The 18615-nt window shown below is 38.4% G+C and overlaps 1 protein-coding gene across 4 annotated transcripts in view; it reads right to left on the bottom strand.

The window, feature by feature from the left end:
- The window catches only part of grid2 (glutamate receptor, ionotropic, delta 2), a 548235-nt gene that overhangs the window by 36303 nt on the left and 493317 nt on the right, over positions 1-18615 (bottom strand). For all 4 annotated transcript variants that reach the window (XR_014894671.1, XR_014894670.1, XM_085294681.1 and 1 more), the window contains exon 14: positions 998-1164. Coding sequence is in view for 2 of the 4 variants with exons in the window: in XM_085294681.1 (XP_085150807.1) it covers positions 998-1164 (167 nt within the window). In the remaining 2 variants the exon portion in view is untranslated. The remainder of the gene's footprint in view (positions 1-997; positions 1165-18615) is intronic.

The raw sequence follows: 18615 nt of genomic DNA, 5'->3' as shown, positions 1-18615 counted from the left end.
ATTTTAATAGAAGTGATGATAGGCAATATTCAGAAGTGTAACGCTTCACCAGATATGGAGCAGACAGACAGGCCTACCCATTCAAACTCTGTGAAGCTTGCAAAGTTAGGCCCACACACACAAGATGTTCCACTCACTTACAGCACACACAAATCCAAATCCACAAATAGACCAAAAAACTCATAACTCATAAACCCACAGGATTAAGATGCAACCAATACGCTCATGGCTTTCACAGACACTTCACCTCATGTGACATCACTGCACAGCAATAAAGATTAATGCAAAAAACAAATGAGGCCTCTCAGCGTGTAGATGTATGACTTTGTGTTGCATTTCAAGACACTACCAAGATTCCTGGTCACTGTAAGAAACTAGATGTATAATGAAAAAAATGAACAAATTCAGTTACTGTACTCAGCAGTGAGAAGCAACAGAGTCTCAGCTTTGTGCTACAGTAACAAGATACACAACCAGAAACAGCTTGGCTACGTCTGCACTGCACCTTTGCTGACTTATTTGGGAGGCAAGGTAGTCACACTTGGATAACCTCACGTTAAGCCTCACATAACTGCACAGAAGATGGGAAAAAGGCCATTGCATTCTTAATTCTGGAAGACAGAAGTTGGCAATTTTTATCTGCCACCTTGTTGTTGTCTAGATTGATGTCTTAAGGTTCTTCGGGCACTGTACAAGGGCAAATTTTATGGTAGCGGCCATTTTTTACAGAAATTAATCTGGAGTAGCAATAAAAAAAAAAAACAACTTACTGGACTTCTCCATAACTAGGAAGATACATATAAATATATTTTGAATGCTACTCATTTCCAAAACAGGTGGATTTTTCTATACCTAAAAGAGAAGACAATCTAACTGAGATGAATGGTATGAAACAGAACAGATCCAGCAAGTAAAATATGTACTTTCTTTGTAAACTAACAAATAAAATGCAGTTAACGATGCAGCTGGCTGCTGTTTACTGTTATAAGGCTCTTACCTCTGGGAGAAAATGTCCCTGTAGGGGCTGCCGTGCTGCATGGCGATACCGTATCCACGGTCTGGTGCGTTGTTGCTGACGGTGTAGAAGGAGCAATCCTCATCATTATTAGCAACGTACTCCAGCACTGCTGCATCCCACACAAAACCAAACCGGCCATACTTCACCTGAAAGACATTTACAAGGTGGTTAACAATGCTCAGAAAGGTGCATCGGAGGTCATGCAGAACACATCCCAGAGCATTCAGCACTTGAGTTATTGAGATGGTTTTCTAAGAGATCCAAGAATGTCTCACAGGTTGAAAATTGAACTATTTAAAGATATTTATGGGCTGAATCGTCTTAGACCTTTTCTGCCTAACGTGCTCTAAGGGGACCAATTCACCCCAGTGCTGAAATTTCATAACTACAGTCAGCAGTTTTAGTCCAAAAATGTTGTGTCGAGCCAAGATTACACTATTTGTGCGTTGCAGGACGGCAAACTTCATAGCACAGCACAGCAATTTTACTGTTCGGCATTCCCCCTTGACTGTAGATTCATGTAGTGTTTTGGCTCATCTTCATTGAACCCTGCATAGGTGTGTGTTGGATCTGTTTTTCATTTTCATGTCCTTGTTGTGTATGTGCATGGTCAAACTGCGGGTATGAGTGAGATAGCAGCTTGTCCGTGAGAAGAATTGGAAATGGACTCAAGGTGAGAATCACAGTTTATTTCACAGTACAAGCCAAGGTGCCTGTTGTTAACATAGCTTCTAGTTAATATTCTGTAAATCTACGGGATATTTTCGCAAGAAAATGAAAAATGGAGAATAAACAACCAGATTGGGACATTCACATCTTAACACCTCTTGACAACTCACATAAATAGCCTCGGGTGACAACAGGCACACAGACACACACTTCTCCTCTAATACATTATTTTGGACTTGGTGTGTCATTAACTTTAATGGAGATTTATAAATTTTTCAAAACCCTCTGTCTTTGTGTGTATCACCTCACTTGGCCTATGTGAGATGACTAATGTCTGAGAACTGACAAGACCTTGTGATTGGGTAATTTCACAGCCTGTAGCTCTCTGCAGTGTGTACATGTGTGTACGTGTGTGTGTTCAATAATTCACCGCAGGGCATCAGAATAGCAAATTCAGCTCTTTACAACCTTAAAAAGAGAAGAGAACACTTTATTACTTTTAAGAATAATTTAATGGCTTTTCATTATTGCTTTTGAATTGAAAAGATTATGGGCTTTGTGCTACGTAAATTAGCAAAAAAATCTGTTTCAACAGCTTAAAATTGAGCATTAAGGGCACTTTTCCCCTACATTTGGGTGAAAAGAGCTCAAATCAATTATTAAGCACAATATATGTGCAGTGACCTCTGATGTCAAATCAACCAAAGCTCTGCTAATCTGATTAACACTGTCATTGCCCTTTGTGTAAAAACCCCAACAATCAGTCAAAAAAAGTGCCAGTAATATACCCCAATGACACCATTTGTAATTTTCCTAACATTTAATGTTTTAGCTTGTGTATTGAATTGTAAATGGTGCCCTGCAAGGGAGAGAATGCAAGCAAACAAATAGGATGGATGTAAAAGCCTCTATGTGTGGATGAAATTAAGACAGAGTGGAATTCATGTGTTTGCTTTGAGTAATATTGGGGAAACAAAAATAGAGTTGGCTTTACACAGGAACACAAAAAATATGAATGTAATTGTATAAAAATGAGTGAGTTTAAAGGCAGCAGAGAGCTATGCAAATTCTAAAAAAATGCACTGACATAAAATATTAGCCTGTGGCCTAAATGACTAGCTAGAAAAGAAAATATGGGGGAGCAGAGGTTTAGAACATCAGCTTCAATTTTTAGTGACAGAAATGTTTCCTGTTGTTCCATTTTTTAATGAATTGCACATTGAGTAATAATGAAAAACTCTTCAGTAGTGCTTTTATGGTAAAAATGTCACTTGGTTATGACTGAGCGCCGTGATTTTTCTGTTTCCTATTGTGTCTTTTAGTCACGAGGTTGTTGATCTCACAGGATCAGTTAATACAAACACCGGTTCAATATGTCTTTTTAAAGGTTACATCAATTCCACTACGTTACAGCGCAATCACATAAAAAAGGCATTGTCCCGGTAATGAAGAGGATGCTGTAGCCTGTGAAGGGAAATGCTTTTGCCTCCAGCTGCAGCTGTTTCATAAACAATGTACAATATGTGTGAATAGGGAGCACTTGATTTTATGCACCAGAACAGCCACTCTACGTGCAAAGCTTAATAAAGGCTCGTAACCTGGTTAATTACTGACGACAAAATCTCACTTAGAATGGTACCATAGAGTGATGTGCTGAAGGCCAGCTTACCTCTTTTTACATAGTGTATCTGAAATGTATTAGCACTGTGTTCTGACTTTCTCTTTCATGGTATTTCTTATCCAGTTTATGAACGGTACCACTGCTTGTGTCTGACGCTTGTAGTTCATGACCCTCAGGTGTGCAAAGAATGAAACAGAACTGTGGTACGGAAAAAGGGAAGAGACTAAAATGTCTTCAACTTCAGCATTTATCGCAATAGAAAAAGTAATGTCACTGCTGGTAAATGTAAGGCAGCGGCTTGAGCGATTGCAATGATTTTCCATGTGCACGGCTGAAGAAGCTTCTCCTTAACAATTTGGCAGTTGCATTAAAGCTGTTGCATCAAAACTGTTTGAACATAACCTAATAAAAATGGCGTGGTTACCACAGTAAATACATAATAATGTTAATTTTTACTGAATGGTAGAAGTAACATTTTCTCTCACATCCTTCACTTGCAATTCACAGTAAAGGAGATAGGGGATGCTTGTCAGCGGACCAAATAACTGTGAGGAACATGAGGGTGAGTTTATGTTTTGAAATGAAAAATGTAATGCTTTTCCATCTATTAAACCCATAGATTTCAATGTAACATTTTTTTTTTACCATTGCGTATTTACATATTTTTCTCTTTTTCCCACTGTAATGTCCATCCACAGTTGCACTAGTAATATAACACAATTTTAAAAACAGGTATACAATAATAGGAATGCATATACAGATTATGTATATTCATGTCATTATTTCAAATTATAGTCAGAGAAGTACCAAGATATTAACCCTTTAAGACCTACCAAGTCCGCCAGAGCTTATATTATATTTTTACATGTTGTAGTGCCATTTTTGGGAGCATTTCAAGTTGCTATACATCAATACAACCATTATAGCCCAAAATTTCATAATATGTATGCATTAAGTGCATAGTAATTACATAAATTGCAAAAAAGTGCAATCAACTACAAAAAATTTAAAATCGTTTTTGTTTTTTTAACATATATTTCTAGTTAGAGAAATTTAAGAAGCTTATCCCTCAAAACTGCAAATACAAAGGAGTTGCGCAAAATAGTTTTCCATCACAGGAAATTTATTTTGAGTGTCTTTATAGTTTTATTTTTGAAATACACCAATTTTTATATACTGCAGTAAAAACGAAAGTAAATAGTATGATGCAAATTTGCAAAAAAACAGCATATGCATTAAAATAAACTATTTCCAGCAGTGCAATATGAGTTCTAAGCATCCCAGAAACGATACAGAAAGTCATAAAATCAAACATGACTTTTAAAAACACCAGTATAGGCTCATAACGCCCTGAAGGTAAAAAACTACATTTCCGCAAAATGACGTCACTTCCGGTTTCAGGCAGGTCATGGCGGATATGCGATAGTTCGCGCTGATGGACATAGGAAGTGTTACAAACAGCTGATCGGATCGGCAAAGCGTGTTTCTGGAATATTATGTTTTTGCTGCTGCAAGTGCTTTTTATGCAGTTTTTGCAAAACTATAGCTGATGGCATAAGTAGATGTAAGTACAACTCCTTCGGTTTCATATGCAAAAAAAATTATTGCGCTAGCTTACATGGTTGCAGTTCTACCGGGATTTAAAAATAGTTACGCAAAACGGAGCGTGCTGCTCTGACCGGCTTTAAAGGGTTAATAGGTAATGGGTTACTATTCACTAAAAACCTGTTTATAGCAAATCTCATCATCTACAAATTATGCTTACAATATGATGAGAAATAAAATTTCTACTGGGTTATGTTTTTGATGACTATGACTATTTGACGACTGTTTTATCAAATGTAGAGCTCATTTAATTGTTTTTCAGATGATCTCCAGGATCTCTTAAATGAACACAATCCACCAGTGTGCCATGATCACTGAGTATTTTTGGTGCTAAATAACATTTCGCATTTTAGGGGTTCATAAACCCTCCCATTATCATACAAATGGGGTGACTGGGGGGGGGGTTGGAATATTCTTAGACTACACTGGGAGATATTTTTTGGTGCTTTCATTTGCAGGTGTGCTGTCTTCAGGTTCTTCTGGTGGTAATAACCGCGTTTGTATTTGTCGAGTGAACTTTGATTAATTGCGTTCAGGCTCAAGTTTTAAAATCCTTGAAAATGTTTTCAATGCGTGTCTAAGTTATCATGCTCTTGCCGAATGTACTTGATATGCAAGTGATTTTTATCTCATGCAACACTAACTGCTGCATCTAATATCCAACCCACACACACTGTACAGACGTGCTCCTTCCTCTCTTCCACAGGTCCAGGGTTGTGCCTCTGCTTGGGCCAAGGTAATTAAATCATAAGCTACTTTTCCCAGAAACATTGACACTCTGGAAACAATCACAGTCACACGCAGATATACCAAAACAAACACACCCAAGCACAGTCGCACCCAAACACAGACCACACAATCACACGGACACACACTATCAACCACCAATGCATCCTAATCACTGCATTGGGCCTTGTTTTCTTGTCTCATGAATGTGACAAAGACAACTCGGTAAGATCCATAATCACTAAATTAAAGTCATTGCAGCGTCTCTCTTCTTTCTGCTTCCTATTTTTTCTATGACTCACGCCACTTTTTCATTTCCATCCCTCCTTCCTGAAAAGGATTCAATTCAACTTTATTTATATAGCGCCAAATCACAACAACAATTGCCTCAAGGAGAGAAAATGAAACCAATTCTGTTGCTCTTTCATTGTTTATGGTCTATATATCTTGTTTATCAGTTTTAAAGGGGTTTAGTGATGGTAGAGCTCATTTAATGAAGCCATAACACCACTGAACCATGAGCCAGAGTTGTTTCTCAGCAGCTCTGATTTGTGTTTTCACCCAACCACAGGAGCAAGAAAACACGAAAGATGGAAATAGTTAAATCGAAACTAATTATTCATGTCTTTGCTTCATTATTTGTTATTATGGGAGCAAAATCACCAACTGGGTTGTGATGAGCGTGTTAACATGTTGTATAACATCATTTTGCGTAACCACAGTCTAACACAGTCGGTGTATTGGGGTGCCACTGCAGCTATGTTGCAACAGAAAGAAGAAAAAGTGAGTAGTTTTACATTATACTGGAAAAAAAGAAAGAAAGAAGAAACAACTGTGACATGAGAAAATGTAGGACAGGTTAACTTAGCGACCCAAACAGATCCGAAATGCTATTTTAGAATGAAAGGATGCCAGATTTGTTAGCCTGAATTCACTGGCTGGTAACTTCAAAGCCCTGGAAAAGTAAAGCTTCACAACATTTAAGCATATAAATGGGTCTTATCTGAAAAAAAGACTGACTACAAAGTCCACTAACTTTCCCTAACTTGCCTAACCTTAAATAACCCGACAGCACTAATTTCCATTATAGCAGAGCTTCCACACATAACAGTGTATTTTTATTTTAAAGATAACTATAGAAAGTGCAATAAAAATATTTCCTTAAACAATATCCAAACAGCACATGAAACCTCCTTCTTTCTACATAAAGAAAATGAAGAAGAAGAAAAAAGCATTGAAATAAACAAAAGGCTGAACTTTGAACTTTGAGGGCCATTCAAATGAAAAGTGGCCACCTACTCATACTCCTTGGGGTGACTGCACATACATTCTGACTTATAAAACTCTCTCTAGACGCTACATTGCAATTATATTACAGTACTAGCCCCATGTGCGTGTGTCTCTGCAGTTTTCAAGAGGTCTTTCTATCTCATCCATGGTTCAAACAGTTTGGCTTAAGAGTCTAGGCATGCTGCAACTTCAAAATGCCCAAACTACTCCAGGGTCCACTTGCTTTTTCTCTCTCTGATTTTTCTCCTCTCTCTCTCTCCCCCCCTCTCTGAGAAAGATCCCTTGAAGGGCACCCAGCATGCAAAGGAATACCAGATTCTTCATCTCGCTCAAAGTTTAAACTAAAGTATATCAAAAATCTTTTCCCTCATCCATAAATTACATCTTAGATTATAAACACTTTTTTACAGTGGCACATAACAAATCATCCCCCAGTGTGAAATTAGTTTCTTAAATGATCACCATTTAGCCTTAAAGCAATGTATGTGAAATGTTTTACACATGGGAGGCTGTGTGCTTTGTTCTTTAAAGTGAGAGTACACTGACAAAGTTGCAGCAAAACAGTAGAAACTTAAGAGGAAAGGTCATGGCTGTAATAAAGGACATTCTTCCTAATTTTTATTCATATATTATTTCAGTATTGAGTTTTGTGCTATCCACGTGGATTTGTTACAGCTTATCCTCACATTTTTCTTTTGTTTATTCTCCCAGTGAATTAATCAGCTTTCAACAGAAACTGATCTTTAGTCATACATTAAAAAGACAAACAAGCAAATAAACAACAATAAAACAACAAAGAAAAACCTCAACTTGAATTTTTAAATGTACCTCTAATGACAGCTACCTGGTTAGGTTTAGCTTCTGTACCACTGACCAGCAGTACCTGGTGGACCACCTTTGCTATGGCACAGCGACCGCCTTGTCTCCTATTTTGATTTTGAGCTTGGACACGACTCCCGTTTTGTCTGTGAGTCCATCTGGCCTTAGTTCTCATCATCTGAACCTGGATTAGTTTAAATTGGCAACTGATGTTCCTTTACTGAAAAGATTGATGTCCATGATGAAATGTCCATGTGTAAGTGATCAAAACAACATTTCTACTGTGTGATCTAAAAAGAGCAGCAGTGCTGGAAGTGATCTAGAAGTGCATGACCTAGAGGGGAAGGTCAATCTACTTTAAATTACTGATGGCGTTTGCTTTTTATAGACAAGAAGAGTGAATGAGCATTTATCATTTACACATTTAAACAGACAGATTATGGTGTCGTTTTTCTGTTGGGAAAAAGGCAGAGCAGCCTGCCTGTTCGGTGACCCCATCATAATTTGATTTCGCTTCATAGAAATGAGTGAACTTTAAAAAGATTACCTAGCTCAGAAATTACATCATTAAGCTTTGTATTTTACAGTGAAGTCTCTCATCTTTACTCATAACTGCTACCAGCTCAGAACTGTCTCCCAACAGCCTACACTCACGGCGTACTTCTGCATATGTCTTCTTGCATCACTCTCTTTTGACGCTGATTTGTTTGATTTTGAGAAATGTGAGAGCGACTGATGGAAGACAGACTCTGACAGAAAAAAGCCAACAGCCCAGAGACAAACTTAAATTTACTTGCAGTACATCTCAGGCCAGAGATCTAACGCTTCTGCCGATTTCTAAACTTTATGGGTAGTCTCTGTCGCTCTCACAAACGTCACACAATCAGTCCATAGGCGTATGTTTCACGTCTGTAGCATTTAGAAACATTCACGTCTGGTAACCGACTTTATGCTTTTACTCAGTCCAACCAGATTGATCTTTAAGGGCTGAAGTTACAAAGCTTTCCACCTTTCTGCCAGTTTGAAAGAGAACAGGTAGAACTGATTTTTAATTCACAAAATACAACTGGAGGATTCTGTGTAGTGAATGGTGAAATAATACATGCAGTAGATAGGAGAGAATTTGGTGTGTCTGCAGTGTAAGGACAATGACAGAGGGTAATAACATTGTCTGATAAAATACATTTTGTATCACAGCTCTGATGACTGCTGCTATCAGCTTGTGAGCAGTACAGGTTATGCTTGCAACCTTACCGTCCTGCTTTTGTCCACACCACGTGAGTAAAATTCACCAAGCGGATTTTGGTCTGACTGCGGCATAACACTCAAACCACATCCTCACAGCTAGTTCTGTCTCTCTCTGTCTTGTTTTACTTGCATCCCACATGCTCTTTACTGCCTTTGTTTAGGCTCAGAGAGCATTACAATGAGAGGCTGCTCCCCAGCCAAATTTTCGCCCCAGTTTGCACTAGCTGGCTTCTTGTAGATATATGAAGATCCGAATAAAGATAAGATTAGGTGCAGGCGAATCAATCAGGGCACCAAAAAGAGAGACAACGACTCCCCGTCTATGCATCTTACTGCATAAATACACATGAGGAAGGTTATTTCAGGACAGGTTCCCTTGAAACGTACGAGGTGATGTGTTGGGATAATTCTACAGTTTCTTTTTGGCTGCATTTTTTTAAAGCTTTAAGATCACAGCTTTTGTATAGTATGCTAAGAAATGGGAAAAAGGTGCAATCATTTATTGAAGCATGTGTAAACATATCCAGAAATACAGTTTATAAGGCAAAAACATAAGTTGCACAGTTCAAACAAGCTTGAAAGTCAATATTTGGTGCGACCAGTTTAGGGTCTCTTAGGGAAGCTTTCCTATAAATTCTTTAAGTAGTCTTCAGGAATAGTTTGCCAGGCTTCTTTAAGAACAAAGGTCTTCTTTGGATGTTGGTCGCACTTTTGTTATGATCTCTGTCAAGATGATCCCACACTGCTTCAATATGGATGAGGCTTGAGTTCCACTGTATTTAGGTAAGTAGTTTGTGTGTTTGGGATGATTGTCAGGCTAAATAATCAAGCCGTTGCCAATAAGATGCTTTCCAGATGGTACTGCATGTCGGATCAAAAGCTGCATTTATAGTTCCATCAATTTTCACAACAGCACTGGCTGAAAAGCAGCCCCAAATCCAAGACAGAGCCTCTACCGTGTTTTACGGATGGCTGTAGACACTCACTGTTGTACCTCTCCCTTGACCTCCTCTATAAACTAAAGATGATTTGAACAATATTTTGCGTTTTACTCACTCCATTAGACTAACCATTTCTATGAGTCTTCGGTGAACAGCAGATGGATCAGCTGAGGGGCCACGTGCATCTGACAGGTCCTGTGTCAGGTCTTTGCTGGATTTTTTCCCCTGATGTTTTTAAGAACCAGACTTTCAGGTACCTTTCATCTGCTGAGACCTGTCACTTCTCTTTTGATCTTCCACTTGTCCAGTTTCTTTAAGTTTTTTAAAACACATACAGCACACAATGCCGAGATATACCAAATGTTCTCCTAATAGCTCTCTGGGTGCAAAAATACAATTTTATGCCTGTCAAACTATGTTATCTTTGGGATTTTTCATAGATTCAACAAACAAATTAGGAGAAAATTAGTTCTTTTTCAACAGGTTGCCAGTAACAAAGTGCCTAAAGACATTATTTAAAATTGGCTCTTTGCTAAGTTGCCTGTTATGTGTAGACACAACACTAGCTCCCAGAGGTAGCTTTTTTATAGGTCGGTGTTAAGGGACTTAACAGAGAAGCAAAAAATATCCCTTTGAAAATGGTCAGTTACAAGGACTGGACTGAAGATGAAAATATATAAAATATCTATATTCTTACCTAGTGAATGAATAATTATCTACCTTTTCCAACAACATACTGATGGCCAGGTTTGAGATGCTAAAGCCTGGCATGCAGGTTGCGCCAATTCCTCCTGAGTTGTTTCGTCCGACTGCTCGCTCTAGTGGCAACAGCCGCCTACATCCTTAGAGACGCAATATGACAACTTCTTCACTCCCTCTCCTCCCTTTGTTTCTCTGTTGTTTCATTACCATCAGCTGTCATTAGTCGTCTTTGTTTCTCCAGGAAGAGGGAGTCAAAGAAAAGAGAGAAATTAATCGCCTATTGCCACGCTCTATGAAAATCTTTGCTCAGACCCCGTTAAGCCGATGAGAGATGTGATACTAGAAGAGAGAAGTAATTGGAGACAGATGTTGGAAAGACGGATCATCCGAGACGGATCAGTGAGCCAAAACTAAGATGCCAGCCTTAATAGGATCTGGCAGAAAAAATTATTTCTCTCTGTTTCCTTTTCATCTTCCCTTTGCTCAACAGTATTTTTCATAATGAAGTCTTATGTTATATTTGCATGGCTTTACAAAGTATGAATCTTTTTTTTTGTGTGTGTTGTCTTTTGCAATTTTTTTCCGGCTTTCTAGGAGACCCAGACGATGTGAATTTGTGACAAATATCAAGAGAGGTTCATTTACTTCCTGGGTTACTGTTAGATGCATGCAGCGTTGCTGGGCAACGCAGCACACAACATTGGAACTTAAACAGCCCACAACAAAGACGACACGCAGCAGTAACTAATTTAAAGAATTATACTTGCTATAGTCTACACAAATACCTTAAAGTACTCTTTAATTGTAAAGATTTTTGCAGTGCACCAAATGAAAACATACCAAGACATTATTAATGCTGACAATGAAAAAAACCCTGACTTATCACAGGAGTAGAATCAAAGGAGAGAAATTATAGTTATATTAGGGCCCCTTGCTCTAGACTATGCTTTACATTTCTATTAAGAATAGAAACAAGAAATGATGTCTGAGAGAGTGCAACTACATTACATGTAATGAAAATATAGATATATTCATCTACATCCAGAAACAGCTGAGCTTTATGCACAGCTGGGTCACGTGTCATTAAACCCTTTTTTGCCGTTCCTTTTAAATTTCTGATGCTTGGCATCAAATTTAAAAGTAGAACGCAGTGACCAGGGCGATTGCTGGTCATGCTGATTGTAGCTTGGCCCGGCTAACTTTGCCCTGACAATGAAGATGAAATGAACTGAATCAGTGAATGTGTGAAGAACTGGTGTACCGTTTGAATAAACTAGCCAGGATTATGTCTCAGGTACCTGCAGAAGTTTCTGAAAGTAAAGGCAGAGAGTCAAACAAATAGAAACTCTCGGAGATGTCTGTGAAATGTTCTCTGCCTAAAAAAGAAAACAAAGGTGGTCAACAACCTCGACACTGTCCTCAAAAAAGTCAGCGAAACAAACACAGACACAGACTGATGAATCTCAGATAAAGTTTCAAAAATAAAGGAGAGTCAAAGGAAGAGCTATGTTTTCTTTCTTTTTCTAAAGCCATGCTTGAAAAAAAAAAAGTTGAAGTTGCAAAAACTTGCTAGAAAGGAGACGCGAGAGAAAAAGAAGGACCCGTTAAACTTTATGCATATTCAGATCACTTTCTTTAATTTGAAACTGAGTATTGGGTTTGGCAGAGAATGAGCACTCCGAGTCTCCTTCAAGCAGTCTTTGTTTTTTTTTGATCAAAAAATCATCAACATCAACATTTGCACTGCGGGGTGGCAGAACAGAGAAGAAGCTATAAGATGCACACACACACTGACACAGACAAAAGGCAAGAGAGGCAAAATCTGTCCATGACAAACACAGACGGTGACAGACTGAGACAGACGTGAGAGCAAGTTAAATGTGAAAAAAAAATATACAAAGCATGCTGTGACTTGCAGATGAAACAGCAGCATAGAATAGGAACCTATTCAGTATGCAGATTTTGCTTTATGGATTCCGCTAACAGTCATAAGCATATCAATAGGGTTGCCATTAATACCTGGACAATGCTGAAATAATTACTATAAAAAGTGACACTCAAAACATAAAACACAAGACCATGAAAGTACTCGCTGTCTCTACACAGACATGCACAGAGAACCTTATTTGCTTGCATCCTGCGAGCCCATTTGACAGCTTTCAGGTGGACTAACAGAAATGAAAATGGTGCAGAGTTTCTTATAGTGCCCCTCACCTCTGAGTCAGTTCATTTGTGACTATATAAATGCGACTCTGGATCCAGGCCTTTTATTTTCTCACTGATTTTCCAGTTTTCCTTATGCTGCAGGTCAGGGTAGTAAAACACACTACTTCAAAACAGCTTACGAGTATTCCACCTTCTCATTACTGAGTGTCACAATCCATTGGCTTCCATGAGCAATATTGCCGTACCAACAAAAAGGGACATGATGCTATCAGTCCTGTCAGACAGAGCATTCATTACAGAACGTCTGTCTGTCCATCTGCCCATCAACCTATAAATGAGCAGGTCTTGCCGGTCAACCCCTTGATCGCCATATACTCGGTCATGCTCAGCAGATAACACTAAATGTATGAACTGTGTCTCCCACCTTGTGCCTCTCAGTGCGAAGGATCAGTGGCTGACTTCAAGGTCATCACAGATTACTGAGCTCCTCACCCTGTCAACACCAGTGAGACCAGACACTGCGTGTGCCCTCATCTGGCAGGTGGCACATTTCTGCACTGTGGTCACGTTACACATTTTGCAATCACAGACACGCATCAAAAAGAAAACAAGTGAAGAATCAGGACATGTGAATAGAGCCATCCACGTCTGGCATAAATTTGGAAGGAAGAACTGTAGAGATCACAGCCCAAAGAAGGTCGAAAGCACACCATACCACTGTAGCGCTACTTTGGTTGTAAGTATGCAGGCTCAGTTTCAACAATGATCCTGAATGTCCCCTGTCAGTTTAACATGTTAGTTGCCCAAGAGTATAAAATACTGATTAAATGCAGGCTGCAGAGTTCAACGTGCCAGGCCTCCTCTATTTACTTCATTAATATTGGTCTCAGTGGTAAGTTCTGGTGCCAAATGGTTGTAGTACAGTGTCAAAAGCCCTCCATAACACCAAGGAGTAATTGCAAGGGAAAACACTGGCCCATATTGCAGACAGATTCCATGTCTATTTCAGATGGAATTTCTATTAAAACTTCAAGTTATCTTACTACTTGTATGGGGGAGAAGAAAAAAAGTCTTGCAAATGTTAATGTGGAAGCAATACAGCCTGATTTGGAGGAGTTTTAATTGGAACCGTGGGAAAGAAATAGTTATGAAGGCGAGGAGAGAAAATGATGACTGATACACTCAGATGCTCTTCCAGCAACAGATTTAGGTGCATGAGTGCTCTCACACCATCAGTCACTGTAGCTCCATCGACTCCCGAGGGTAATTAAAAGAAGTTACTTTTTTTTCCTCAATAGTTTCTATTCATTTCAGAATAATTTGAATTTCACAAAAAAATTCTTACCTGTATAGTACCTGAAAATACTACTGTAGCATATGAGTAAATGAATGTCAATAAGCCTGACACGTAGGATCATCATCACCATCAGTTAGCAGAGTGACTGACAAGCTGTGCCAGTATTTCACAACACTCCGGTTAATTTGAGTGGTTCCGCAGTCGCACTCGCGCAAAATTAATGAACAGCTGGTGTTTGCTAAAACAAATCTTGTAGATCACACAGTCCCTTTAGCCACAACTTCATTTAAAAACATCTGCCATTATAATACCACTTGACTGCTATTTATGCAGCATTTATGGCCTATCTGACCCAAAGTGATGCTAGCATTGATCACTGAAAGGCCATTACTCTTCCTTGTGTAAACATGTGAGACAGAGTGAAAATCATTAATGTACCTTTACTCATTCAGTCAACACAAGCACCTGTCAGATGGAAAGAAAAGATCAGACACTAGGCTACCCATTAAGTTATGGCTAAGGTTCACAAAAACCTGCCAGGAGTTCGACTCAGACTTGAGGTGAATGATAAGATCTTCAGTGCAAATTAGAGTTTCTGCCCTCACAGGCTGTCAGCATACTTAGAGATGCATGCCTTGCAGTTTGATTGCAGTCCGCTGTAGACTGGGAATGAGTTTGCCATTGAAAGTCTGCACTTGGTTATTACAGATACATTTCAATGTCCACCTGACCACAAACCGCCCATGAAGGAAGAAAGTGCAGTGTGGAAATGAACTCTGCTGTAACTACTCTGCAAGTCGCTGGATGTGTAGGTGTGTGTCATTGGAACTCTGTTCTCCATTCCAACTAGAGGTCATAACTCTGCAATGCATTACTGGCTAAGAAATTTGTTTGTGTGCACCTCCAGACTCATGCATCCTTTGGATTCTTCTCACCTATAGGTGCGACCTAGACATCAGAGATTATTCTACCTGCTAAGATGTAAGCTACAACTCACAGTGTTCATTCTGCTTTTGTGTATCTGGAGGCACATTTCAAATACAAAAAACCCATTTTCTACTTGTGGATTCTGTTCTCTTTGGGTGGCCAGAGTTTTTGTTACTGGGAGCTTAAGTCTGGCTGACTTACAGCAAAGCTTTGCAGATGTAATAAAGTGAGCAGGACTTTAGCTAAACTCCCTCATTCGGCAAAGAAGCTATTACATTTAACATCCACAGACAGATTTTCTTTATTTATTTAAGATTGCATTACACAATTATGTTAGAATGCAACACACTCTTTTCTTAGTAGATTTCTGTTTTTTTTTTTTTTACCAATCTGATACTGTATGGCACCATAAATCCTTTGCATACTTTCACAACCTGCCTTCAAGGTTCTTTGGAAGTGGTTTAATGCCACAGAGGGAGGCTTCACAGGACAGAAGTGTAGCGCTGAGAACCAATCTCCCTCTTGCATCTAAAAAGCCTTGGGCTTGTGGCAATGTTCAACATTAACCCCGAAATTTATACATATTTACAGCAACTCATTTTTCTTCCTTCGTGGCATGCTACAATAGCTGGTCAAGGGTATATGGAAATTAAATAGCTAGTCTATTGATCGTGATGATCAGCTTTTCCACAATTCTGTCAAATTAAAATTCTAATATCTCAGATGATAACAGGCAAAAAGAAAGAAATTATCCACACACATCTTGAATTTATATTTTTACTACAAAAAGTGTGAAAAGAGGCTATTTCTAAAAACTTTGTTGTCCAAGTAATCCTATAGTTGAATAATCTTCAAACTGAACAACTCTTTAGTCACTTTCTAACTCTTCTTGCCACCATTTGGAAAAAGGGCTCCATTATTATTTTTTTGCAAGCTTTTAAACCACATCACTTTTTAAAAAAAAACGTTTATAGGCATTTTTTCTGTTTGCATGACTATGATGAAGCTGGCTGACAAAGTTGCATTGGTAAATTAAGGAAAGATGTGCAGTGTTAAATCTGTAAAGAATTTTTATTGATTATAGCTCCCACAAGCAAAATATTTTTCTCCCCTATTTCCTTTCCATGTATTGCTTGAGAGGATCCTCTAATTTTAATTTTTTTCTTCGCTATCACTCTTTCCCTCATTCGTCTGTTTCCTTCTCTGTCCCAAATCACTCTCCCGTTGGCTTCACTCCAAATCCTCCTTCTCTTTCTCCCTATGTAGTTCTCCGGACTGTGATGCATGGCTGTCTGTGTTCTCCAAAAGTCCATTAGTTGCTGGCACTGGGCTGCCTCCTCTCCCACAGACAGAGATAAAGACGCTGAGTGTGGCTGCCCAGTGAGTCGCATGAAAATGAGAGGACAGTGGAAAAAGAAGTATGGAGGAGAACAGGGGAGAAAAGAGCGAGAGGCACAGAGAGAGAGAGAAAGGAGTGTGGATGTGAAAACACCTTGATAATGAAGAGAAGCCCAAGAGTATAGGTGAAGTGAAGAGAATGAATGGAAGGGATAGAAAAGGGGATAGATGATGCAAACACAGAAGGAGACATCAAACAGAAAGGAGTGAAAAAATGAAGACAAACACCATTGAGCGAGAACCAGGAGGAGAAAAAAAAGAGGAGATGAAGGAAAAGAGCAGGACATGCAGGTGAAAGAAAAGACAGAAAGAGAAGCCTTCTATTCACAGTGAGAGTGGTGTAGACATAAGAAGACAACGGAGAAATAAATAAAAGGCTAAGAAATACCAGAGAAGAGGGAGGGAGGAGAGAATGAAAAATAGAACGGGTTGAACGTGAGGCGACGATAAGAGATGAGGGTCAATTGTAACCAGATATCCCACCACGAAATCATTAATAAAATGCTTTTTTTTTCTCTCTTAAATTCCCTCCACCTCTTACTTTGTCCTCCTAATTAATCTACAATCCGGAGATTAAACTTGCCCTTTCCACTTTCATTCAAAACACAGGGGACTAAGTGATCCATTCTCTGCTTTTTCAGTTTCAGCCTCTTTTTATCTGGGAAATTAAGATGTAATCTAACAGTCTGCTTCAGGTTGCAGAGTTGGCTAGACATGACGGAGAGCAGGCAGATGAAAAATGTGTTTAAAAACGGTTATTTTTCTTTCTTTCAGCAGGAGCATTTGGCTCTTTGAATAATACTATTGTCTAACTTTCACAACTTTGCTCTTTGTGCTTCTATTGGCCTAATTGCTGTTGTGCTCCCTTTCATATTTCTCTCAGCCAGACTGTGTGCATTTTAATCTCCAGCAGGGCCTATAAATACAATAATTATGTGCTATCTTTTTCATCTTGGACTTCAGTAATAGATAAAAAGGAATTCAATAAAAAAAAAAAATTTAATCCTATTGCCTCAAAAAAAAAAAAAGGTTGTTGGAATGTTTTATCATTTTAATTACTATTTGGAATTGAGATTGCCCTTTTAAATTATGGTGTTGTCTGTATTGTAAAATCAAAATTCTTTTATGTGTATCATCTAATTGCTAGAAGTTTTTTTAAATCAATTTCTCTGCAATAAGTAGATAACTTTGGTATTTTTTCTGCATGGTTATCTCTTGTTAGTCTATGGATGAGAGAATGTGGGCTGGCTCATTAAAGGTGTAGGAGAAATCATTAAGGCTGCAAACTTCTATGTTTTGAGTAAAGTGGATGCTTTTCAGGAAGAAGAATACACAGTTCTCAACAGTAACTGCCCACAAAGGCTAAGATAACATGCTTTTTTAGATTACACTACTGTAGGATAGATTAAAACACATGTTTTTGCTTAAACTCTCAAATATGCCTTATGCTACTTGCCAAAAAATAATCAAAGCAGTTTTTACTTCAATATTCAGTATTCTTATTCTAACATCTTACACTGACTACAGGTTTCATCTCCTCTACCTACACAGCTTTTATGTTACCCAATTAACCACCAACTATGTAAATGAAATTACTCCTAAATAGTTTTACAAGCGAGAAAGCTCAGCTTGATTAAAGCAATGCCCATGGAGACTGACCGATACATAGCTGTTTGTGCTTGCTGATGAATAAAGTTTGATACAAACCACTACAAACCTTCATACACCACTCAGCTCAGTTAACGTAGACAGCAACATACTGACTTTTTTCATACTTACTAAACACTAAATCTTAACCTTAGAGCGCTAAGAGGACATCATATTCTTTAAATTAAATGCTTGTTGCTGGTTATCCTCCAAACATAACTCTGCTTGCAGACTTTGGAGAGACTTATTGTTGAAGTTTGGTTAAGTATTAGTTACAACTTACAAGTACACAAATACAGCTTACAACTAGTTACAACTACAAGTAATGCATTTGGCATCTAAAGATACATAAGTAGGTATATTCTTGTTAATTTGGGCTAAAACAAAAACATAAGCAGCACAACCATATTTTTTAAAGCAGTTTAGCTAAAGACTACTTTTAACTTCACATATTTAAAGACCCAGATCCTTTATATACCTAAAAAATAAACAAACAAGAAAATCAAAAGCATAATAGCAAAGCCTCTGTGTTTGCAAGATA

The sequence above is a fragment of the Mchenga conophoros genome, linkage group LG12, assembly GCF_057382185.1.
Source record: "Mchenga conophoros isolate Kocher_MC1m ecotype Shallow Benthic linkage group LG12, M_conophoros_male_GT1.1, whole genome shotgun sequence".
Taxonomy (NCBI): domain Eukaryota; kingdom Metazoa; phylum Chordata; class Actinopteri; order Cichliformes; family Cichlidae; genus Mchenga; species Mchenga conophoros.
This window is presented reverse-complemented; position numbering and strand designations above follow the sequence as displayed.